General features: G+C 36.8%; 1 protein-coding gene across 12 annotated transcripts in view; it reads right to left on the bottom strand.

Annotated features, from left to right (window-relative positions):
- The window catches only part of ptprma (protein tyrosine phosphatase receptor type Ma), a 188,444-nt gene that overhangs the window by 11,909 nt on the left and 148,708 nt on the right, over window positions 1-27,827 (bottom strand). For 5 of the 12 annotated variants that reach the window (XM_067377872.1, XM_067377875.1, XM_067377877.1 and 2 more), the window contains 8 exons: window positions 23,230-23,381; window positions 21,366-21,440; window positions 20,021-20,047; window positions 16,472-16,665; window positions 8,590-8,677; window positions 7,020-7,096; window positions 4,202-4,238; window positions 333-430 (listed from right to left, as the gene is read on the bottom strand). In XM_067377872.1, the coding sequence (XP_067233973.1) occupies window positions 333-430; window positions 4,202-4,238; window positions 7,020-7,096; window positions 8,590-8,677; window positions 16,472-16,665; window positions 20,021-20,047; window positions 21,366-21,440; window positions 23,230-23,381 (748 nt within the window). The remainder of the gene's footprint in view (window positions 1-332; window positions 431-4,201; window positions 4,239-7,019; window positions 7,097-8,589; window positions 8,678-16,471; window positions 16,666-20,020; window positions 20,048-21,365; window positions 21,441-23,229; window positions 23,382-27,827) is intronic. The other 7 variants (XM_067377874.1, XM_067377876.1, XM_067377881.1 and 4 more) reach the window with 3 other exon arrangements.

Below are 27,827 nucleotides of genomic sequence, written 5' to 3'. Positions count from 1 at the left end.
GTTTATGTGCATGTCCTCTTATCGGATGCATGTTTTTATGTGCATCTCGGCTTTTCCATCCAGCAGTATTTATGTGATATATCCCAAAATTCACATAAAAACCAACATCTGAAATCAGACACACTTGAGGTTTCACTCTCTGTCTGTATGTTTGAAGGTCTGGAGAATTGTGCTGGATCTTCCCTGAAGGACTTTTGTTTTACACCTCAGATGTTTACAGGCTTCAGGCCGGAGAGATTTCTTTCATTTTGTCTTTAATAAAACCAACAGATCTCAGTTTGTCTCTGATCGGGGAAGAAATTAAACTCCAGAGGATAAACGGGTTCACTCACCCGGCCGACTTCAACCAGATTGGTAACCATGACGATAGTTGCCGTGTTCTCCTGCCAAACCATCCTCCAGAAGTCATAGATGGTCTCCTGCATCGGACCTGAGCCGCAAAAACAAAAGAGAACATATTTCATGGGGAGAAAAATTGCTGGAGACTCCATTTATTAGCTCTGTATTCTTACTGCATGTCAACAACTGACTAAAACCATATAAAATAAATGCAAAACTGTATATTTTCCTTTTGATTTTGGGATGACATGTGAGCTGGACGTAGAGATAAACACACAGTAAACATAACGCAGAGCAGAAGTCTCAGAGCCGCCGCTCTTTGTCGGATTACTGAACGTGTTTTCCAGTGGTGGAAGCGTTCAAACGGCTCATTCATGAATGCATGGAAACGAGCGGGAGCAGATTTGTGCGTCTGCGTTTCCATTAAAGCTCCAAATCAACTTAATAAGGGCAACATGTAAGTCAGCAGCCAGTAATAAGAGCGCAGCCAAAGGAATTAAAATCACACGTTTAATTAATTCTAATTAGCATTGTTTTTAATCAACAAGCAAATTCCAAAATGACTTTTGACAAGCTAATTAGCTCATGCAAATCTGCGCTCACGTTCTCCAGCACTGATGCTTTCGCTCGGAGCCGGAGTAAATCACATCCGGCAGGAAAACACGAGTGAGACGGAAGACTTGACATATTCATACGCACACGTAAACAGAAAACACTCGTGCCGTGGAGAACTCTCCACCTTTTGACTTTGGACTCACATTAGCTGCTCGTGGGCGAGTTGAGCTCTCGTTATCGGGTGAGCTTGACGAATTTAATCAAGATCTGTCAAAACTAGATGCCTCTCAATCACTGTAAAACACTGTTTATCATCATGTGAGCTGTGCTGACGTCTCAACATCTCAACTCTTTCACAGACAAGAGAGGAGAAATGGAGGCGTCTCAGATGTTTCTCCAGAGATCTCAATATGAACTCATTTAAAGCTCTACATTCAGATGGAATGACAACTGAAGAAACATCTGAGACAAAGTTTATATACGTGTGTGTGTGTGTGTATAAATATATATAGAACAGATGTTTGTGAAGGACAAATGAAATATTTATATATTATTTTATATATTCAAATATATTATACATAGTTATGTGTATATTTAAATGTACAAATTATAATATATAAATAAGTAAAAATATAATCTATCTATCTATCTATATATAATGATATATAAAGTAATATATATATATATATATATGTATTTATTTAAAAATATACTTAAATTACAATATGTAAAATAATATAAATATTAAATATTATATATATAAAATACATAAATTACACTACAATGTATTACATATATATATATATATATATTTTTTTTTTAAATATATATAAATTATTTTATATATATATATATATATATATATATAACATAAAAATATATATAAAACATATAAATATATCCATATATATTTAGAATATATCCATATATATTTAAAATATATAAATTATTTTATATATATATATATATATATATATATATATATATATATATATATATATATATATATATATATATATATATATATATATATATATATATATATATACAGCTATGGAAAAAATTAAGAGACCACTTAACATTGATTTCTTAACTTGGAGTGGTCTCTTAATGTTTTTCCATAGCTGTATATATGATATATAAAATAATATATAAATATTTAAAAATATACTTAAATTACAATATATTAAATAATATAAATATTAAATATTATATATATAAAATACATAAATTACACTACAATGTATTATATATATATATATACACACACACACATATATATATTAAAAATACATATAAAGTATTTTATATATATATAGAAATTATTATTATATATATATTATTATTATTTATATATATATAAACATGTAAAATAATATAGAAATATATACATATAATAATATTTAAAATACATTACAATATATACATATATTAAAAAATATATAAATTACAATATATAAAATAACATAAATCTAAAATATTATATATATACATATTTAAATATATATCAATTATAATATATTAAATATTATATATAATATATAAAATGCATATAAATATGTGTGTGAGTGTGTGTGTGAGAGTGTGTGTGTGTGTGTGTGTGTGTGTGAGAGTGTGTGTGTGTGTGTGTGTGTGTGTGTGTGAGAGTGTGTGTGTGTGTGTGTGTGTGTGTGTGTGTGTGTGTGTGTGTGTGTGAGAGTGTGTGTGTGTGTGTGTGTGTGAGAGTGTGTGTGTGTGTGTGTGTGTGTGTGTGTGTGTGTGTGTGTGTGTGAGTGTGTGTGTGTGTGTGTGAGAGTGTGTGTGTGTGTGTGTGTGTGTGTGTGTGTGTGTGTGTGTGTGTGTGTGTGTGTGTGTGTGTGTGTGTGTGTGAGAGTGTGTGTGTGTGTGTGTGTGTGTGTGAGAGTGTGTGTGTGTGTGTGTGTGAGAGTGTGTGTGTGTGTGTGTGTGTGTGTGAGAGTGTGTGTGTGTGTGTGTGTGTGTGTGTGTGAGAGTGTGTGTGTGTGTGTGTGTAGTCTGAGCAATAACGTTTATGTTCACACATGATATAATGATAAACTCTTCGTTCTCTTTATATGTTATAGCAGTATTCCCTACGAGAAACACATGCAGCCTTTAAATAATCCTTAAGTAGCAAAATCCTCATCATAGATGGGATCTCACGTCCGGAATGCACCGGGAGAATAGCGCGCTGACATTTGCAGTAATTTGCTGATCCTGTAAGCGGCTCGGTTCAGTCGGCTTCAGCTGTAAGTGGAGTCAGCCAACAGCAATTACCGGCGGAGCGCAGCGGGAGAGACCGGAGCGGCGCTGCTGTCAGGACGCTGTTCCCGCACCGGGGGACTAATGCTTTCATCGTTCTAGCGAGCTCGTTTCAATGAGACCTCGGGGATTCGGCACGGGAAAATTATTCCCATTTTTTCAGCCGTCACATAAGACGAGTGCAGCTGCTCGTCTGACGCTCATTTATGCATGACTCCAGCTCGAGTCCTGGACAGATTCTCCAACTCTTAATGAACTTCTTCAAACTCTTTCATCTGCGTTAAAACATCAGTGTCCTGCATTAAAGATTTAAACGGATAGTTCATCCGGAAATGTAAAGTTTGTCATCCTTACTTTCACAAGAGAACATCTTCAAAACATCTTTGTGTTCCACAGAAGAAGAAACTACATTATAAAACCAAACCAGACTTTGTTTAAATCTTCTCCTCATTCACCCGTTAAACATCTGACGGTGAAGTCGTTCTGTGATGTATGGAGTGACGGATCGGGTGAGAAATGACAGCACGGAAGGAGTAAACAGAGTAAACTCAATAAGAGAGGCGGTTTGTACGGGGGCGTCCCTGAAGACGTGGCGGGCGTCGCTCCAATAAACAGGTAATTACGCCGATCCCAGAACCACTGCAGCAGCCTGTGAGTCTATTAAAGAAGTGATTGCGTTCAGACCGCTGGAACTCGCTGCCGTCCGGCACTCCAGAAACATCTCACAACAATTAACTACCAATCAGACGCGGCCTCCAGGGGGATGCTGGGAGAACGGGCCGCTCTGACAGCCAGATTGAGCGAGACGCGGGAAACATGGGAGAACTGCAGCTAATCCATTTATTCTGAACTGAACAACTACACATGATTAACTGTTTCAGCATTACCTGGATCAGTGTGTGTGTGTGTGTGTGTAGGTGTGTGTGTGAGAGTGTGTGTGTGTCAGTATTCTACAGAGGTAACAACTCTTAACACACTTCAGCCTAAAGTAGTTCGGACAACAACATAAAGCACTGAATGTGTGTGTGTGTGTGTGTGTGTGTTTTACCTTGTGTGGCGATGTAGTGATTCGGTCGATGGTAGCCCTATAAAGACAACAAGAACATTTTATTTTAGAATATGCAAAAATACAATTTCAGCAAGATTAAATGTTAAATATTTAAATTATATAAAGAATTATTTAGATATATTTATATATTAAATACAATTTCAGCAAGATTAAATGAAAATTATTTAAATTATATTAACAATTATTGAAATATAAATATTAATTATTTAATATATAAAGTAATGTTATATATATATATATATATATATATATATATATATATATATATATGTATATATATATATATGTATGTGTGTGTGTTTGTATATACTCACATATATAAAATATTATACATATATAAATAAAAATATAAATATATAATTAATTTTAAATATTAATAAAAAAGTATATTATATAAATATATTATTTAGTATTTTAAATAATTGTATATATGTATTTGTGTGTATGTAAACATTTAAAATGTTAGAATGTGCAAAAATACAATTTCAGCAAGATTATATAATAAATATTTAAATTAATTTATATTTAAAATATTTAATATTTAAGTTATATTAACAATTAAATATAAAATTAATAATTCATATAATATTTTAAATAATTAAAAATATATATCGAATTATATAATATACACACACACACACACACACACACACATATATATATATATATATATATAAATTATTAATATATATTTAGTTTAAAATATTAATTAATTATATTTATAGTTATGTATAAATTATTCATATAAAACATTATACATATATGAATATTATTAAAAATATGTTATTTAAAATATAAAATAATTATATAAATGTTATTTAATATTTAAAAAAAAAATATAGTTATTTAATATATATATATATATATATATATATATATATATATATATATATATATATATATAATATTAATATAAATAAATATAACCATTTAAAACTAATATTTGCAAATGAGATGTACAAAAAATACTGAATTAAAATAAACAATTATTTTCTCTTAATATTCTCTCAGAATTCACCAAAACACTATATGCAGTATAAATTGCACACACACACACACACACACACACACACACACACACACACACACACACACACACACACACACACACACACACACACACACACACACACACACACACACACACACACACACACACACACACACACAGTTAATATTCTCCTTCCCTCTCATATCTACAGTAATTCCTCCAATACAGATTGTGGGATTATGTTATAGAATAGGCTCAATGTCTGTGGGATTTGGATAATCCGCTCATTCCATTTGTCAAGCATCTTGTATCCCAGCGCGGCTCAGAGGAGGCAGGAGCGCCACACTCTTCCTCATCACCTCCTCTTCCTCATTATCTCAGCGTCTGTAATTAGTGTTTGGAGGAAAGCGCACACACTCCGACTCTCTCTCGCTCTAATGCCGTCTTTATCTCTATGAGTTCTTACATAAAGCATAAATCTTAACAATTACTACAGCATGAGCCCAACCCAAAAGTAAAAAGATTGTTTACTGTATTTATGAATAATGTGCATCTGAAGGGAAAGTTTGTCACGTTCAGCTGTGACTCATGAAACATTCATTCAGTGTTCAGAGTCTCGCCGCACAATTACAGATAATTATGAAGATGAAGTTCAGCAGAGGAGCAGATGTCAGAATCAGAGCTGATGCGGTTCAGGGTCAGCGCCGGCGCGTTTCTGAATGTTAACACCCCTGAACTCTTGTTATGAGGAGCAGAAAACACAGCAGAAAGATCTGAATGAGAATTCATCTATAAAACAAATGATTATTATTAACCGCCTCATTTAAACGGCAGAATAACAGAAACACGCTGATAAACGTCATTAAAACATCATTCTGTCATCATTACTCGTCGTCACGTGTTTAGCAGCTGCTCTTTTTCATTTACTCACTTTTACATCGTTTGGATAGACTGATATTCAGTTATGAGCGCGTGTTATTCTCATCATGGGCTCTTTATAATAATACCTGATATTAAACAGACACGTGTTTGTCAAATTCCTGAATGAATGAAACTAGAGTTTTGAGCTTCTTTCTGATCCAGAATCCACCCAAACAAAAGTTGCGTGAGCTTCCACCAATCCCAGTGATTGTCTTCTGGGATATTCTTCCGGACGGAGGAGCTGATCAGTATGCGTGAGGCGCGTGGACGTGTTTGGATCCGGCCGTGAGGTTGACAGCCGCCGAAAACAACATTTACTCAGTCAACAACGCCGGCAGCAGCAGAAACACCAGGTGGGTTATTTTAGTAAGTAAATCAGCAGGGAAACACCTGAAGCTTAACTCGATAACCACAGACTGAGGCGGAAGAATCTGGGAATTCTGGGATGGAATCGACTGCAAATTTAGAACGCAACATTATAGACAGAAAGCAGCTGTTGCGACCGAACAATAAAAACAATTATGTTTCCTGAGCAAGTATTACCATTGTCTACTACAATATTTATTCACTATAATATAATATAATATAATATAATATAATATAATATAATATAATATAATATAATATAATATAATATAATATAATATAATATAATATAATATAATAATCCAGAGGTGTTGTCTTTTCATGTCTGGGTGGGAAAATCTAATCCTAATTCTGCTGACGCGCGTCTGGATTAACTGTGTGTTGTTTGGTGAGACGAGACGTGAATGAGAGGTGCTGTGATCCTGATATTTACTGAGCGAGCGCAAACACACACACACACACACACACACACACACACACTGACCTATAATTCAAGCCCTGGCTGGTGTGTGTACTTACATCAACATAATTAGCATTAATGTAATCGGAGCTCTGCTCTCCCTCCAGAGGCTGCAGTCGGACACGCGAGTGATCGTCTGAAACACACAAACAACCGCATCAGATCAGACGCACAAAACACACAACGAGGCATCATCTTGTATGATCTCAGGCCTCAACATTAACACTTATGTTATGATATCTGTGTTATATTATTGGAGTTTTAGAAGACAAAAGTGTGAATGGAAAGTGGAGTGAGACCTGATCACAAAAAGCACTAGAAATCAATTTTCATTCCCAGAGACGGTGTGATTGAACAGGATTGGTTTTCTGTTAGATCAATTTAGGTCTCGAGTCTGAAATTTCACATGCATTTTTTCATTATCCTAAAAATTCGTCTCGCACAGAAACTTTCCACACCAAGTCCGATGCGTATTAATTAATCCGTTGCGAAAAAATGCGCAAAACAATTCAAGTCAGTGAGGATGATTTTGTTGTCCTCTCTAATATTTCTTAAAAAGAGGAAATATAGGGTCCATCCAATCCTGGGATCATGTAGAGAGGAAGGAGAGAGACTGCAGGATTATCCCGAGCGGTTCAGTACTTCAGGATGAGGTGGCTCTGGATTGTCAAAACACCTCTCAAAAAGCTTGCTACAGATGCGAAAAACGCTGAAAATTGAACCTGATCTGAATTTTTTCATGACGGACGAAAGTTTCAGAGGTGTGGTCGTATTTATTTTTTTAAGTGTGAAAATTTCGGAATCTACGGAGCCCTGGACATGACATGCAGGGAAAAAATAGTAGGCTAAATCGTGTGCACAATTTACTATTTCATGCACATGATTTATAAATCAAGGGAGCGAATTAGTAAATCATGCGCACGATTTAATGTAGGAATCGATGTGCAAAGACTTTAAGTTTGATTCTTTTCAGAGTTATAAAGAGAACCTGAAAACCACACTTGAGTAAAAGTACAGATACCCAAACATCTACAGGTCTCAGTTAAGCTCAAGTGCCCAAAAAGGGCATCAGTAAACCAATATCCTTCAAAAAGGTCTTTTCAATATAACGGATAAATAAAATAAAGTTAGGTCAAAGCCTGCTCGCACTGGTTTCATCTCGTATATTAAAAGACCTGTGATTCACACGTAAAGTAGCCTTGTGGACAAGTTTGGCTGAGTACGAGCAAAACGCACAAGATACAGTACCTTCAATGACCTGTAGATGGCGATCTCACAAACATTCAGTGCCATGCAAAATATAACGACTGGATTACTCATCACACATGTACTGGAGTGAAGATATTCTTATTCAAAAGAGTAGTGAAATAGCAGCTAAATCCCTGCAGAGACTCTGAGGAGAGACACTGAGGCCATGTGACACATCATTTCAGTTCGACACGCCTCAAACAAACACAGGTCCGGTGGCTCTGCCTGTTCGGTCCTACAGCAACGTCCTGAACAATCATCCTGCTCACTATAAGCTCATTTTCATAATGTGGACTGATGCTGCGGCGCACGAGGGCGTCTTTAAGGGACGGTTTTCATAGCGACTCTGATCATCAAACACACAGGCGCTTCTCTACGTACATGCGATGATGTTCCCGTAGCGGTTCTTCATTCTGTTCTCGTCTTTTTTGGCAGAGTCCCACGGCGCCGCCTGCCCTTCGAAGAAGCTCTGAAAGACAACGACAAAAACAGACAAAACCAGGGTTAGCAGAAAGGACAAGGTTAAAGGTCTGCACAACAAAAAATCATGAAGTCAAACCTGAAAAACCGGAGTTTTCATGCATCAGAATGTGAAGAGCATGAAAATGTTTGAGTCTGGTTTCAAAACCGTGTGTATTTTACTGCTTTAACTAACACTGAGCACGTGACTTCAGATGAACCTGTAACATCTCGTTCTCAGCACATGATTTACATTGGATGAAATGAAAGAGCAGGAAAGACAGAATCAAAGCAGACGTTTGTTCCTCCTCAACCCAAACTCATGAAACATTAATGCTGTACTAGAAGGCCGCGCAGCGCAATTACAAGTAATTATGAAAATAAACTTCAGCGCTGGCTTCTGAGGGCCGCTGCAGCTCCGGCTCGACTCTCTCAGCAGAAATACAGCATTATATCCCACCGTCCACAGACAATTGATATGATTGCCGGTGATTGTACACGACCGAACACAATGATGACACGGGTTTCATCTGCAGGAAAAGCGGCTCGATCATCCGTCTCTTTGTGCTTAATGACGGCCGTGTGATGCTGATATTCACCGCAGACAGAAATGGAAGCAAATGGACCTTTCTGACTAACATCTGGGCTTGAAAGGGCTTCTATTAGAGGGTCTCTGATTGAGGTGACGCTCCGACTCGAGCGGAGATTATAAGTAAAGCGTTATGGTTTATCGTGGGCATGAATCATGCGGAAGGTCTCGGGGAAATGAGTCAGACGTGACCTGCAGCGCTCTTTAATTTGTTGTAGTCGAGCAACTAAATCCTTACAGAAACATTAAAAAACTGCATCGGTGTCTACTAAAATAAATAAAACACAGTCTCTCCTGCTCAGCAAAGCTGTGTTTATTTGATCAAAAATACAGTAAAAATGTGAAATATTATTTCAATGTAAATCAGCTGTTTTCTATGTGAATATATAGTAAAGTGTAATTTATTCCTGTGATCAAAGCTGAATTTTCAGCATCATTACTCCAGTCTTCAGTGTCACATGATCCTTCAGAAATCATTCTGATATGATGATTTGATGCTCAAGAAACATTTATGATTATTATCGGTGTTTAAAACAGTTGTGCTGCTTCAGATTTCCATAGGATGTGAAGCATTACACATATTTTATAATGTAATATTTAGTAACCTTAAAAATGTTTTACTGTCACATTTGATCAATTTAATTTCGTAACATTATACATGGTGTAATGTATTTTACAGTGTAACATTTTGTAACAAATCTTTTACTGTTACCTTTGATAAATCAAATGCGTAACCTTATACATGCATTTTATGGTTTAACATTTTGTAATATTCTAAATGTTTTTTGCAGTGTAACATTTTTTGACATTATAAGTATATTTTACAGTGTAACATTTCATAACATTATAAATGTATTTTATGATGTAACATTCTGTAATATTTTAAATGTTTTTTTACAATGTTACATTTTGTAACATTATAAATGTATTTACAGTGTAACATTTTGTAACATTATAAATGTATTTTACGGTGTAACATTTTGTAACATTATAAATGTATTTTACGGTGTAACATTTTGTAACATTATAAATGTATTTTACGGTGTAACATTTTGTAACATTATAAATGCATTTTACGGTGTAACATTTTGTAACATTATAAATGTATTTACGGTGTAACATTTTGTAACATTTTGAATGTATTTACGGTGTAACATTTTGTAACATTATAAATGCATTTTACGGTGTAACATTTTGTAACATTATAAATGTATTTACGGTGTAACATTTTGTAACATTTTAAATGTATTTACGGTGTAACATTTTGTAACATTATAAATGCATTTTATGGTATAACATTTTGTAACATTATAAATGTATTTTATTTTGTAACATTTTGTAACTTTATAAATGTATTTTATGGTGTAACATTTTGTAACATTATAAATGCATTTTATGGTGTAACATTTTGTAACATTATAAATGTATTTTATTTTGTAACATTTTGTAACATTATAAATGTATTTTATTTTGTAACATTTTGTAACATTATAAATGTATTTTATGGTGTAACATTTTGTAACATTATAAATGCATTTTATGGTGTAACATTTTGTAACATTATAAATGTATTTTATTTTGTAACATTTTGTAACATTATAAATGTATTTACAGTGTAACATTTTGTAACATTATAAATGTATTTACGGTGTAACATTTTGTAACATTATAAATGTATTTTACGGTGTAACATTTTGTAACATTATAAATGTATTTTACGGTGTAACATTTTGTAACATTATAAATGTATTTTACGGTGTAACATTTTGTAACATTATAAATGCATTTTACGGTGTAACATTTTGTAACATTATAAATGTATTTACGGTGTAACATTTTGTAACATTTTGAATGTATTTACGGTGTAACATTTTGTAACATTATAAATGCATTTTACGGTGTAACATTTTGTAACATTATAAATGTATTTACGGTGTAACATTTTGTAACATTTTAAATGTATTAACGGTGTAACATTTTGTAACATTATAAATGTATTTTATGGTGTAACATTTTGTAACATTATAAATGTATTTTATTTTGTAACATTTTGTAACTTTATAAATGTATTTTATGGTGTAACATTTTGTAACATTATAAATGCATTTTATGGTGTAACATTTTGTAACATTATAAATGTATTTTATTTTGTAACATTTTGTAACATTATAAATGTATTTTATGGTGTAACATTTTGTAACATTATAAATGCATTTTATGGTGTAACATTTTGTAACATTATAAATGTATTTTATTTTGTAACATTTTGTAACATTATAAATGTATTTTATGGTGTAACATTTTGTAACATTATAAATGTATTTTATTTTGTAACATTTTGTAACATTATAAATGTATTTTATGGTGTAACATTTTGTAACATTATAAATGCATTTTATGGTGTAACATTTTGTAACATTATAAATGTATTTTATTTTGTAACATTTTGTAACATTATAAATGTATTTTATGGTGTAACATTTTGTAACATTATAAATGTATTTTACGGTGTAACATTTTGTAACATTATAAATGCATTTTACGGTGTAACATTTTGTAACATTATAAAGGTATTTTATTTTGTAACATTTTGTAACATTATAAATGTATTTTATGGTGTAACATTTTGTAACATTATAAATGCATTTTATGGTGTAACATTTTGTAACATTATAAATGTATTTTATGGTGTAACATTTTTCATCAGTTTAATGCATAACAACATGCATGTCTTTTACGTTGTGACATTTTGTAACAAATCTTTTACATGAGTCAGACGTGACCTGCAGTGCTCTTTAATTTGTTGTAGTCGAGCAACTGAATCGTTACAGAAACACTAAAAAACAGCTAAGACTCACGAAATCGGTGCCTACTAAAATAAATAAAACACAGTCTCTTCTGCTCAGCAAAGCTGAATTTATTTAATAAAATATACAGGAAAAATGTGAAATATTATTTCAATGTAAATCAGCTGTTTTCTATGTGAATATATAGTAAAGTGTAATTTATTCCTGTGATCAAAGCTGAATTTTCAGCATCATTACTCCAGTCTTCAGTGTCACATGATCCTTCAGAAATCATTCTGATATGATGATTTGCTGCTCAAGAAACATTTATGATTATTTTCAATGTTGAAAACAGCTCATATGATTGTGGAAACGGTGATAGATTTTATTGTCATGAATGCATTCATGATGCATTCAAAGCAGTTTGCATTTCCTTCCGCTGCATCAACAGAGAATCAATCTAATGCAATTTGGCTACTTTTCTCATCTGAGAGACACTGAAACTGCGACAGCTTGTTGTTCACCGGCACCGGATGTCTTTCGAGACGCCTGTCCTTTCATGTCTCGTAAGTGACGAGCCGCGTGGAAGCGTACGAACGAGTGACAAGCACCTTTCAGATAATGAGATGCGGGAGTCCGACGGCGAGACCACAGCGGGCGAAAATAATGACAACTGAGTCAAACTCGTGGAGACGGGTGTCAGACGCCGGAGTTTGCTGCACGTCAGCAGAAAAACACATATTTAAATATTCAAAACGGCTTCAAGCAGAGAGTTTACAAAGCCAAGACCAAATTCTGTCAAACAAACACTGACGGCGCTTCCGTGAGGATATGTGGATGCAGAAACACAAGCCGTGCAAAAACACGCAAGAACTTAAAGAGCTGCTGGAGTGAAACTGGAGAGAATAATGACTTTCAGACTCTGCTTGATGGAAAAATAATCTTTTGAAATATAAAAATGTGGTGCTGAATAAATAAGCTTCACAGCAGACTGGAACGGGCCGAGATGGTGAAATGGCTGGCAGGAAGCTCCAGGCTGTTTCTGTCCCTCTAGGCCACTCGCTGCGATTGGCTGAGCCTCAAAACCGCAGCCAATCAGACGCATGACTGGAATGATGAGCTAAACTATGGCACATTTCTAAAAAAATCAGATCTGGATTCCTCTAGAAACAGAGCGGCGAATCAAACACCATTACTATTCTTTCTGAATCCTTTTGCGTTTCGTCTCGGTGGCGCTGAGGATGAAAGGAGAAGGTGAAATCAAATCAAATAAACAGAGTCGTGCAATCTGCCGAAGTGAAACTGATGCCGATTAACACACGCTCTCTGAGAGATGTCAAAACACGCATGAATAAAACAAGCATCAAGCCCAACTTAATAATGCATGCTCTAAGATGCAGTTGTCAATTCCCAGCTTCTCTTTATTGTTATGCATCTCATTACTGCGGATGGAAGACGTTTGTGAGCGACGGTGCCAAACCTTCGACCTCTGTGACCTCTGTGACCTCTGACTGTGTTTATAGAGGGACAATTTGGTTGAGAAGCTTCTGAGGAGTTTTTTCAGCAAATAAACTTTGCCAGACAGATTTTCATGTTTCATGCTGACTGAACAGTGAATGATTGGCCCTTCGTTAAGCTCCGCCCACCTTTCTTACATGGTCTTGACTGAAATATGACACCGTTTCTGTAGAGTTGCCTTTGAATCGATGAACTTTGCAACACTGACACTGTTAGAGCTGCTTATATCTGAAATTGAAGTCATTTTGAAGGCATTTTGCAACAATGATATTTTCCTGTTTATTACCTTTGAACCAGTCTGTGTACTGTATAAAACTGACGTGCTGCTCTTTAAAGAAATAGTTAAATTATGCAGTAGCTTCTTACAGTCAAAATAACACGATTCAAAGATGGAGAAATTCTCAATATTTTACCCTATTTGTCTTAAATGCAATTTGGCAGAAATGATCAAACACACACAGAACCTTCATAGACTTGCATTTGAAGAAGAACAAACTCTTGCATGATGATACAGCAGAACTCTGATTGGCCAATGACTGTTTTTAAGGCGGGGCTTAGCGAAGGAGCTTCATCTGTCGGGAGCGAACAAATCATACCAGCAACTAACAAGCAACTAAAACATCTTACATATATCCAAAAAGGGCTGCTTACCTCGTTTATCTTTTCCATAGTTAATGTACGGAATAACAAGAAGCATGGATCGAAGGGAAAGATAAGGGAATATTTTAGTGTTGGTCAAATCGACTGTCATTCAACATGGAGGGTAAAAACACAGTTAACACAAGCAACTTTCAGATGGAGGAAGGGACGAGGGAGTGAGTGCTGAACTCGACATCTACCTGAGCTCTAAAAACAATCTTTATCCATAATGAATCGAGCCCTCGGGGCGGCTCCCATCCGCTCAAATATTTATTCATTGAGATGTGAAGGATAAAGCTGTGAGTGAGAGGATGGCACAAACACACAGAGCCGTGAATGTGACGCGGCCGACGCCTCGATCGCGCGAGTCTGTCTGTGGGTGTGAGGATAATGCGCTCGACGGGCCGGGACAGAACCAACACGACTGGAGCGGGTCGTGATGACATCAGCTCATGGTGCTAAACATCGTCTTCTTAGTATCTTCTTACTTGTTTTCCAGTACAAATACCTGAATATTCTTAAATCAAGGCCCATTAACTGGAGAAGACTTCAGATGTAAAGACTTTGTGCTAAAACAAGAACAATCTCTGCCAGTGGAGACAGAAAAACAATCTTGTGTGTGTGAAGTTTCAGCTCAAAATCCCCCACAGATCATTTATTAGAGCTTGTCAAAAACACTCTGTTTTTGTGTGTGTCCCTTTAAATGCAAATGAGCAAAAGAGGGCGGAGCTTTAACAGCTCAACAACGACAAAGCTGGAGAATCTCACGCAGCCAAAATGAGGAAAGTGTTCAGCCTTACATTGTTCAAACCGGAGTCGACACTGATGGAGAGACTCAGGAAGAAGTTACAACTTTTAGACGTTTCTGAATGGTTAGTGGATAAATTGATGTAGTTGCTGTGGAGTTGATTCAACTCATCCACTAGCATGTGCCGTCATGTTCATCTTTTGTGTTGAATTGAGCCTCGTTTGTGAAGCAGTCCGGCGTAAAATGACGGCATGACAACAACACTCGACTACAACAACTCTTCCTCTTCTATAAAGCAGCCCAACATGGCCCCGCCCCCTTTGTTGAGTGTTCTCGGGGGCGGGGTTTATGTAAATGTTGGGGTTTGTGATGTCACTAACCCAGGAAGAAGCTCGTTGTCGTCCCTAGCAGCTGTTTGTTGTAGTCCTTAAACAGAGAATTACTTTTTCTGACCTCATTGGAAGATGTCGTTCTTGTTTAAAGTTTAATTTTAAGAAAACAAGACTTAATATATTCAGTCATTTCTCTTCTCAGGTAAATGTATCTTGATTTAAGAATGTTTAGATATTTGTGCTGGAAAACAAGACAAAAATACTGAGGAAGAACATACATTTATGCAGTGAATATTAGAAGAATAGTTGAATCATTTACTCACTCATGTCGTTTCAAACCTGTATTACTTGTTTTTTCTCCATCAAACACAAAATGACAAAATGTAGAAAATTTATGTAAAAAAAACAAAAGACCAAAGTGCCATAAAATCCATTTTGTTGTATGGACAAGTGTAGCTTGGATATTCTGCTAAACATTTGTGTTTCACAGAAGAAATAAAGTCAGGTTTGGAATGACATTGATTAAAGTGCCCTGTTATGTTATTTTAAAGCTCCTGATGTTGTTTCTCGTCTCCTACAGCAGGTTCACACGCATCAAAGGTCAAAAACGCTTTAATTCTCTCATAATATCCACTGCAGCATCAGCTCTTTTCTCTCAGTGTCTGAAACGCTTTATCTCTCTAAACCCCGCCCCTTTGAGAGCTGCTCTGCTGTGATTGGTCAGAAACCAAACGCTCATTATCATATCTGAATCTCAGCTCTGATACGAACAGTAACGACGGCGTCGGTTTCACCGTATCAATCTCAGCAGAAAACAGCGTCTTCTCCACATGAACGACACGAACCAAACTCTTCCAGTCTCAGACACGACTACAGTGATTGAGGGCGGGGCAAAGAGACGCTGTTCAGCCAATGAGCTGGCAGTATGCAAAGTAGTTACACTTTTACACTGAAGTGAGACTGAATTACTGACGACTCGTTTCAGTTCAGAATCGATTCTCTCTTTTAGGAGACAAAAACTCCATTAATCTTTGAAACAAACAGCTTTATCATGCAAAAGCATAATAGTGGCACTTTAAATGTGATTAAATGATTTTTGGGGTGAATAATTCATAATACGCAAACAGCATGCAGTGATGCACAAACATGTGACAAATGATGGCGAATGCTGTAAGGGAATAAAGGGACACACCTCGTACTCCTCCTTGAAGCCGTAGCCCTCGGCGCACTTCATCTGCGTGATGTGCTGGAGAAGGTCGGCCACACGGATGGCCGGATGCAGCTGCCCCGTCTGGTACGGGACGTCCACCGCCTCGCGCTTCTTGTAGGAGTGAGTGTGCGACTGAACCAGGCTGCTGGTCTCGCTGTTCATGGTGTGGCTCTCATCTAAACGGAAGGGACAAACGGTCAGCAAACACGGACGAACGGAAGCTTTACGGCTGTCACGTGACGACTACATGAAGAGATGAGCACAGAACAACAGGTGACTCTAATCCGACATGTGCATAAACAGAACGCCGCACCTCAAAGATACACGTTAACATCAAAACAAAGCCGTCTGTTCTCATAAACTAGCTAAGGAAACTGGCTAGAGATCGCACGAATGGTGGAATGGTGGCCGAATGGAGGGTTACGGTGATGTCTGGTGATGTGGCACCTTCACAACAGGGTTGGGAACCAGAACCAAAACCAATAGAAAGCACATCTGAGGATGCAGGTGAGTGGAGGGTGTCACATACGGTATATGTATGAGGAGGACGGCCACGGCCATGCTAGCTAATGGCTGCACAGGTGGACGGGGAGGGCGAGATGCGACACAAGGCCATGCGAGAGAGAGAGAGAGGCGACACGGTTTGAGGGGGAGAGGGGGAGCGGATCCCACTGACAGTCACCCCCAAAAAACACAGGGCCGATTGGCAACTTACCATTAATGGGCACTTTTTAAGAGGATACATAACAGGTTAAATGTGAAGAAAGAAAACAGGAAGAGAGAGGAAAAAGGGTGTAAGCAACAAGATAGTTGAAGCAAGAGCAGCTACACATGAAGACTATCTGAGGTTCTGACTGACTTACTCATCAGCTACCGTAAGTCTGAACCGTCTGAATGGAAGAATGAGACGAGGCCGAATCGGAACCTGCTCAGCGGGAAGTAAAAGTCCCATTCCGGACCTGTCAAACGTCCGTACTTTCCAGAGACCTACACGAGGTTAGGCGATCCCGGCCGGCGTTTCGCGGGTCCGTCAGAGTCGTGAATGTCTCGAATCAATTTGGCAAATCGAATCACTGACATTCTTTCCGTGCAGATCTTGCTGATTCAGAAGTGTTTTGTTAACCATTTTTGACATTATTTCAGCCACATTTCAATGAGTAAATCTATGTAATGCTCAAGGTTCAATCAGGGTTGAACTTTGTTTCAGTTTAGCAAATTGAATCAATGCTGATGTTCTAACATTGTTTCAACATTTTACCTTCTGTAGAGACTTTCAACGTTGATTTCCAAGTACTTAAAAAACTGACATTATTTTCGAGCACATTTCAATGTTTGTTCATGGGTGAATCAATCTCATGGATCACGGTTGAAACGGAGTTAAAATTGGTTCAATTTTGCAAATCGAGTCAATGTTGATATTGCAACATTGTTTCAACATTCTACTTTCTGTAGAGACTTTCAAAGTACTATATTTTATCACTAAAAGCATTTCAAATGTTGTTTCAACCACATTTCAATGTTTAATCATGGGTGAATCGACATCATGAATCATGGTTAGATTTGGTTTAAAATTTTGCAAATCGAATCAGCGTTGATACTGCAACATTGTTTCAACGCTTCATTCATAAGAGACTTTCGACGTTGATTTCCAAGCACTTTATTTTATCACTAAAAGTTTTTCCAATGCTGAAAAAACTGACATTATTTTTTAAGCACATTTCAATGTTTATTCCTGGGTGAATCAACGTCATGAATCACTGTTGAATCAGCATTAAAATTGGTTCAATTTTGCAAATCGAACGAACATTGATACTGTAAAATATTTAGTGTTGATTTGTAAGTATTTTGTTAACCATTTTGCATTAAATGTCATTATTTTTCAATGTTGAAGCAACAACCAACATTATTTCAAGCACATTTCAATGTTTATCAATGGATAAATTTGCATAATAATTGATAATTGAATTTTGTTTCTGTTTTGCAAATCAAATGAACGTTGATATCGCAACATTGTTTCAGTGTTTTACTTTCTGAGACTTTTGACGTTGATTTCCAAGTACTTTATTTTATCACTATAAATTTTTTTCATGCTGAAAAAACTGACAATATTTTTTAAGCACATTTCAATGTTTATTCCTGGGTGAATCAAACGTCATGAATCACGGTTGAATCAGGGTTAAAATTGGTTTCAATTTTGCAAATCGAATGAATGCTGATATTGCAACATTGTTTCTACATTTTACTTTTCGTGCAGATCTTGTTAAAGTTTCAATGAAAAAGTATTTTGTTAATCTTTTTACAACTATTCAGCACTAAACGTTTTCTAAATATTGGCATTATTTCAATCACTAGAGGGTCGTCGTGTGCCGGCGGGGATGAGATCTGCATAAATCGGTGCGCTTTTAAAAAATCATGTTGTAATTAACATAATTCATAAAAAACTGAACGAATGGCTTATGACTAAATATCTAGCTACCTACCTAAGTTAAAGTGAAAATTAAAGTCAGATAAAGCGATAGTTCACTCCAAACTAGTCATCATGTGTTCAAAAACCAGACTTTCTTTCTTCTGTGCAACACAAAAGAAGATGTTTTTGTCCATTCAGTAAAAGTCAACGGGGTCCAAAGTTATTTGGTTCCCAATCTATCTTCCACAGAAGAAAGAAAAAAGTGAGTAAATTATGACAGAATGATCATTTTGGGGTGAACCGTCCCTTTGAGACAAAAAAACCCAGTGCTTTATGGGACGACTAGTTCATTCATTCCCTCATTAGTACGCAGTCTTTAAATGAATGAATGGGAAATATACTTCCTGAACGCAGGTCCTCAGTGTAATGCAGCCGTTTTTAAAGATAGAGAAACTGGGTATTGTTGTAAAAACACGTGCACAATTGATCTTATAATGACAAAGTGTGTTTTGAGCATAACGAACAGCGTCTGAAGACATTGAACACCCGTTAGCGCGGATGGAATTAGATCGTGCCACACTGTCACTCCCCCCTCATCCGGTCCACATTATCTGTCCATGCACATGAGAGGTCATAGACATACGTGACGTCACACGCACGACACGGAATGCGGATGGGATGGGGTGAAGCCTCGGCTCGGGGAGGAATAACCCTCATATCTCACACAGAAGAGAAAAGCAGGCAGGTATGAATGTGAGGAAGCGTCAGATCTACTTCCTGTCTGTCTCTCATCAACACAAACAAACTACACTGCAAAACATGATGTTCATCCTCAGTACTTTTGTCTTGTTTTCCAGTACAAACATCTAAACATCCTTAAAACGAGATACAGTTAATGAAGAAGCAGAATGTGTCAAAATCAAGTGAGTTTTTGTCAGAAAAAGAACTTAATTCTGACACATATCTTCAGTCATTTTGCTTCTCCAGTAAATGTATCTTGATGTAAGGATGTTTAGATATTTGCACTGGAAAACTAGACTAAAGCACTGAGGAAGAACACCATGTTTGGCAGTGTATTCTCAGCACGTCATCATGTGTGAAACAGAAAGAGGAGGTTTTCTCACCTAAGATGGCCGTTGGCACAAAGGGGTCTGTTCACAGGCCAAGAGATGAGCAGAGGTTTACAGAGAAGAGAAAAGATGGGTTCAGTCCACAGTGATCCAGCTAAAGTCAGTACGGCATTATTCAAGCACTGCAGGAAGGTTAAACAGGTGACAGATACAACCATACAGACACACGACTGCTTACTCTCATCTACTGACCCCATGAACGGGTTTGAGAAGGTGGGTTAAACTGTTGATATGTTAATAGTTAGCTTCCTTACCCATTGAAAAACACTGAAAAAATGTAAATGTTTACCGTTTATAAGTTTGGGGTCGGTAAGATTTTTTATTTATTTCATCAAAAATACAGTAAAAATGTGAAATATTATTACAATGTAAATCAGCTGTTTTCTATGTGAATATATAGTAAAGTGTAATTTATTCCTGTGCTCAAAGCTGAATTTCCAGCATCATTACTCCAGTCTTCAATGTCACATGATCCTTCAGAAATCATTCTGATATGATGATTTGATGCTCAAGAAACATTTATGTTGAAAACAGTTGTGCTGCTTCAGATTTTTGTGGAATGTGAAGCATTACATGTATTTTATAATGTAATATTTAGTAACCTTAAAAATGTTTTACTGTCACTTTTGATCAATTGAATGTGTAACAGTATAAATGTATTTTACAGTGTAACATTTTGTAACAAATGTTCTACTGTCACTTTTGACCAGTTTAACGCGTAACAACATGCATGTCTTTTACGTTGTGACATTTTGTAACAAATCTTTTACTCTCAGCTTTGATAAATCAAATGTGTAACATTACACATGCATTTTATGATGTAACATTTTGTAACATTATAAATCTTTTACTGTCACTTTTGATCAATTAAATACATAACATCATACATTTATTTTACAGTGTAACATTTTGTAACAAATGTTTTACTTAATTGTTTTACTTTTTTCATAAATGTCTTTTAGGGTGTAACAATTTGTAACATAATAAATGTTCTGATGTCACTTTTGATCCATTTAATGCATAACATTATAAATGTCTTTTGTGATGTAACATTTTATAAGATACATTTTTTACTGACTTTTTATCAATTTAACACGTCCTCCCTGAAGAAAAGTATTACTTTTTGGTATATGTGTTAAAGCTGATATTTTTGTACTTTCAGCCGTATGCGGTCTAGCGTACAGATGAGCTCAAAGCTACAGACATGAGCCAGAAGAACACACATTGTGATTTCATGGGGTTTATAAACCTCAGTTGTGCAGAGCAAAGCAACAGATGTGACAGAAGCAGTTTCAGGCAGAAATGATGTGACACGAGAGCTAGACATGCGGCGCTTTACCTGGATAGTAGGAGTTTGGCACGGAGGTGCTCAGTGTGTTAGTCTTCATGGTAAACGAGGACGGCGAGGAGACAGCTTTTAGAATAAAAAAGCAGGCAAGATGTGATGAATAAGCAAATAAAGAGTACATTTTAATTCTTAAAACACTGAAAAACATTTACATTTTTGTACATATCAACATGTCACTGTTATTCTGACATTGAAAAGCATGTGTCTCTCTTCCCTGCGCCAGTGTAAGTGCAGTATCATCGACACACAGCCCTGCTTTGATCCAGACACGTTTGTGTTCACCGCTCACGTTCATTCTGGCAGTATCAGAATGATAAAGCGCTTTCTCTCGGTGTGTGTCACTGACGACCCGCTGACAGCCGCTGTGAGCTTCCTGTCTGCAGTGACCCGTCTGTCAATCACAGCTACGGCCACAGACAGCAGGATAAGGTCACGCATGAACCGGCCTGGCGTCTCGGCCGCTAAGAGCCCATGTTTATTTATTTATCCCTGTTTGTGGCCACTTCACAGAGCGACACGTCAGTCACGGCGAGGGGAAGCCGAGGGACGCTCCTGCAATATTTAATAATGCTGTCATGTGATCAAAGAAGCTGTCGTTTTACTCGATATTTCACATACGGCCGAAATACTCTGGTATAAACGATAAAGGTCACTGAATCTTGTCTCAGTCGATCATAATAATGACTCATTTAGAGCCTCGTGATGTGGAAAAAAACGGAATTGACTGTATAATGCGGAATGTCACGGAATTTGGCAAATTTTGGATGAATTAATCAAAACTGCGGCTGTACAAATAATCAAATCACAAGATGGACTAGTGTGTGTGAATATTAAAACGCAAAACAAACCGCCAAAATAAAAGTTCGGTTTAACTTGAAATGATGACAGAAATATATTACTATTGCACATATTAAATGTACTTCTTAAAGTAATAATAAAAATTATAATAATACAGTTTATTAAAACATTATGTTAAGGTATATCACATAATTTTTGTCCTTGTTTTAATTTTAACAGCTGTTATTAAGCACTTTGTTCACCAAAAAATAAAAGGAAATGTTACATTTTCATTTGATTTCCTTTTAAGAGATTAATTAATTTGTTAATGTTTTTAATGAAAATTTTTTATTAAAATAATAAAACACGGAATCCAGAAAATTCAGACAATACAGAATTTCTGTAAATAATAAAACACATATGTATATATAATACTAATAATAATAAAAAAAATGCTTTTAAAATTAATTGGACAACATTTTTGATCATTAAAATTTAATGAAACCAGAATAAAACGCAAACAGAAGTCATTAGGCCCTTCTCGTTTATGTTAGTTTAGTCAAGACCTGCCAGTGACTATCTGATGATAAACACATCAAGTGGCGGGAAGGGAAAGAGCTCTGATTGGCTGAGTTAAGCAGGTGGGCGGGGCAGACGTGAGCTGCTGAGCCAGCAGAGCAGAGGGATTACAAGCGTCAAACACAATCTGCTGAATCCCACCAACACAAACACACACTCCGGCCTCCATCAGACGCTCTGAGATCTTTGACGAGATCTTCATTATTATAACAGTCATTTAGCAGAAATTCATCTGAAGGGATTTACAGTACAATCCCTCTGTCTCGCATTTCAGAGACGTCAACCAGATGTGTTCTGTGGGTCTATAAAAAATAACATCACTTTGTGATGTTAAATGCTTATATATTGTTTATATATTATATACATTTAAGTATTTGAATATGTGTGTGTGTATAAAATGTTCATCCTAAATCTCATTCATGTTTATGTTTAGTTCAAATCAGATACATTATGAGTTTGACATCACCGATCATGTGACGAGTGTGAGAGCGAGACTCACGTCGTCCGTTGAGGTTGTGTGTGTCCATGAATGAAATGGCCTCGTCGCAGCTGGTGCCCTGCTCAGCGTAGCTCTTGTCCATGGAGTTCACCATCACCGTCATCTCCTGCCGCGTGCTGCTCAGCGTCTCCTTGCGCTTCTTGGCCAGTTTCCTTTATCGAAACACACAGAAGAGCGATCACACTTCAGATCGGAGTCTAAATTCTTTCCTCCTCCGATTCCTCGGTTCAAGACAATTCGACCGCACCATATGACATCATTTTCCGTCATGAAAATCTGAAAAACCTATGAAATCCTTCCTAGGCCGTTGTTCCAATTTTCACGAAAATTGAACCAGATCAACTTCAGACCATGCCGACAAATAGTTATTGAAGTCAAGTCGGTTTGTCAAAACGTTTTTGAAAAACATGCAAATGAATTTGACGTGGAACTTGTGAAGACAGACGTAAGGCTGTATGCCCTCAACGCTTTATCGTATTCTGACCAAATTTGTTTCGGCACAGCGCCACCTACTGGTTCGGAGATACGAACGATTTGTGAAAAAATTATAAAAGGTCTCATTAGATTCGGGGTGTCATGTTTCGCTTTATGATTAGCGCAACGTTGTGATTTAGCATTTATACAACATTCGCAAATATCTTCAAAACGTTAGTCCGATCGAGAAGAAACCACCGAAGGAAAATTGGCCAAATGTCAAAATTTTGATGTGTTCATACATATAAATGTCTATAACTCTTAAACCAAATGAGATAAGACCAAATAAAAAATATTACTATTGAAAATATTAAATTAAATAAGTAGTATTAAATTAGTACTGGAAATAATAAAAAGAAATATTACTACTGTAATATTTCACTGTAAAATCGAGTATTTAAGAGTGATTTTGTTTTACAGACAGTTTTTACAGCTGCACAATATTTGTAACTAAATATCAATATAATTAATTAATTTATTATTATTAGTAGTAGTAGTAGTAGAAGTAGTAAACAAAATTATTAAACAAATTAAGAAATATTACTATTGTAATATTTCACTACTAAATTAAAAAATGGAGCATAAGAAAAATATTCTAATAATAATAATTTTATAGCAAACTGTAAAATTACAATCCTAATACTTATGCCTGTCTTAATTTCTTCATCTTTTCAAACTTTAAATCATATACGTAGATCTCTAAAACACAACGCATATATTTATTTCATTAAGTCGCGGCCTTTTAATCAAATAAGTTGAATTCGAAAGTTTCCCAGCAGTAGTGTGTTGGTAACGATAGGTTTGACACAAGGATTCTGCCTCTTTTTCCTGGCATGTATTTTCAGGTAATTTTCATCCTGAAACTCCACAAGAAAGGCGATCCCATTAAACGGCAAACAAAAGCACGGCTCAGTTTGTCGGAGAGATTTCAGGAGACAGGATCTCGCCCTTAAATACCTGCCGCACTCTCACTAATGTGCACTCCTGAGAGCTCTTGTCACGGGGAACAGGAAGTGACTGTAGCTTCCCAGTGCTGATGAACGACACACACCGTCTCTGGGAGCGCGTTTGCCTCGGGCGGCGGCACTTCTGGGAGAGACCTGAGATTCGGCAGGGTTCGACTGAATGTGTGCAGCTGCTCAAAGACCGTCTCACTTTTTTTCAGCATTAATTAAGGCAGTCTGCAGGCTGGATGTGGCGTCTTTGGTGATGATGACATTCAGTCATGGGAGGGTGATGCAACGTTAGTTTGTATTTGGGTTAACAGTGCTAAAGTAACACAGTGAAATCAGATGATTATCTGAAGCAGATCTCTACTTATATTTTACATACATGTACAAATACAGGCTGCAGAGAACACTGCTGACACTGTTGAGACGCCTCCATGTCTGCTGACTACATAGGGATCGATATATATATCTAGTTCAGTCATGAAACTCTAGATGGCGCAGGCTGATCAGTCCTTTACATTCAATCTGAAAGCAATCACATGGCACAAGCTGATTGGCCTCTGCTGATCCTGCAGCCAATGAGATTGCTTGCTCAACATTTAAATAGTCTAGTTTGAAGTTCCTCTGAACCCTCCACCTCCCCAGCTCCACCTGCCTAGATCTGCAACAAGATTACTGTATGTGTTTTTATGCAGCAATAATACTGAATAAAATATAAAGAAATGAGTGACAGATTTGCCTTCACACTTTGCCTTTGGCACACTCTGGCAGACGAGGCATTGGCACAAGCCACCCGAGCCCATAATCAACCCACCTGGCCGAGCGAGCGAGCGAGCGAGCGCTAAACCCAGAGCCTGACAAATGCTTTTAATAGGAACTTTAATGCTGCCATCTGCACATGGTGGCAGTAAATGGCTAAAACTCTCCAGAGCGTTGCAGCTCTCAGCTTTGTGTTTTAGAGGCCGGTGGCGGTTCTAATGCGATCTGCGGTCTGATGGCCGAGCGCAGGCTCTCAGGGGTCTGCCGGAGGGTGATCGTATCTTTAATGGAGCCCACCTCAGCGACTGGATGGATCCTGCCCAGCATTAAGTGGTCTAAAACAGAGCACCGATGCCTGGCCGAACCTGCAGCCGCACATTAAACATAAATAAATTAAAGTGAATCCATTTCTCTCCCTCCCCTGCTTCATCCGTTTATCTGCAGAAGGTCACCGCCATCGGAGCTTTTACAAATGGAAAAAAGATGGATGCTCGCCATCAGTCCGGAGGGGATTTTGAGTGAGCGCACACACGGTCCTCACGGCCCATCTTACATACATCTAACCAAAGAGGTGAGTGCGACGGCTGATCACTACTCAAACAAACCACAGGAGCACTGCACTCAAGTTCTGAGAGAGAAAAAACATTCATTTTCTCCATAGAGGAAAATATTTGAAGTATAAATCTTATACCCATACAACCCCTTTATTGAAGAAATACGCATGGAGAAATTGATTTAGATGAAGCTGCTGTGAAAGAGTGTGCTCGATTCCACCTGATGATGCTGATGCAACAGGAAGAGCTTGATTGTGATCCCAGCAGAATCTGTCTGTTTCCTTTCAGTCAGTGTGTGTTATGTGGCATTTCCCAGTGTCCCGTTACATCAGCTCACAGATGCTGAGCTATTCAGAATCGCAGCTCTGCTCCAGGAATAAACTACACAAACACACTGAGATCCTTAATGATCACTTCTCAGCACACATACACTGTCATGTATACACTACAGCTCAGTCTGTGCACAAGCCTTCATCTTTACTCATCACAGGAATGGTACACTCTAAAAAAAAATGCTGGGTTAAAAACAACCCAAGTTGGGTTGAAAATGGACAAACCCAATGGTTGGGTTAAATGTTTGCCAACCTGCTGGGTAGTATTATTTAATTATAAAACCACCCAGAAGGCTGGGCAAACATTTAACCCAACCATTGGGTTTGTCCATTTTCAACTCAACTTGGGTTGTTTTTAACCCAGCATTATTCAGAGCGTACAGCTTGTTAGAGTAGTCAGTAGGGTAATTAGCTGCCACAATTAAGTAATTGTGAAATGTGCCAATCGCAGCATTCTATTTAGATACACCAAAGGTTTCTGTTTACCATGTGTTTTTGTAGCGTTGAGCGCAGTAACCAAAGTTAGCGCCAATCAGAGGCGTTAAAAATGTAACTACCTAACCCTGAATGAGTCAGTGTTTTTGAATCAACTGAATAACTGATTCAATGACACTTGTTTAGTTCCCGAACAAATCAGTTGAATGATTCAATGGCTTCACTTGATTCATTCCTGAGCAAATAAGTGTTTTTAAATGAATCGGTTGAATGAATGATTCAATGACTCACTCATAAAGACAATCGGAATGATTCGTCACTAATTAAATTCAAGGAACTGACTGTTGCGTATTATATATAATTATAATTTGTGTGTGAAAATGATATACATTGGAATCTTTCCATTACATAAAAGGTTCTTTAGATTTTTAAAATGTTCTTCAAGAAAAAATGTTTTTTTTTTTAAGAACTGATCAAAATGGAAACGGATCTGTGTATATATGCATAAATATTCAGGATTCAGCGATACAGATTAATGCTATATAAATCTTGAAATGTTTCAAATTCACTCTGTGCAAAAACACAACCGAAGCTCTTTATTTTTCTCTAGCGTTTCTAAACGGACTCCGCCTGTGTGCTAATAAGGCATATGCCCGTTTCTTCATATTCCAACTGTATGCTAATTTATTTCCCCAATTATTCAGATCTGATTTAGTACAATGGGATTTGTGAGGTAATAACACTTCAAAGCGCAGAGATCTGGAGACTAAATCTCTGGTGTGACACTGCGCAAACAGCAGCTTCAGATTTACAGCGTCTTGTCATCATCTAAATTGGCATACATTTCAGATGCTGGTATCAGCAAAGATTTGTCTTCGAGCTGACATTCTCACGCTACACTTAAAAACAAATTAGAGTCTCTACAGAAAGCCCTGGAACACGACAGTAGCACAGCAATTACTGAGCCTGGCTCATTTTGTCGTATCCAGTGGGTTCAGACACATTCCCACTGCTAACACTAATGACTCCAGCCACACACTCGGGTTAAAGATGCAGCCGACACAAAAACCGACACTCTTATTCTGTGAAGAGGA

This window comes from Chanodichthys erythropterus, chromosome 23 (assembly GCF_024489055.1).
Source record: "Chanodichthys erythropterus isolate Z2021 chromosome 23, ASM2448905v1, whole genome shotgun sequence".
Taxonomy (NCBI): Eukaryota; Metazoa; Chordata; class Actinopteri; order Cypriniformes; family Xenocyprididae; genus Chanodichthys; species Chanodichthys erythropterus.
The sequence above is the reverse complement of the archived record's forward strand: the minus strand, read 5'-3'. Positions and strand labels throughout refer to the sequence as shown.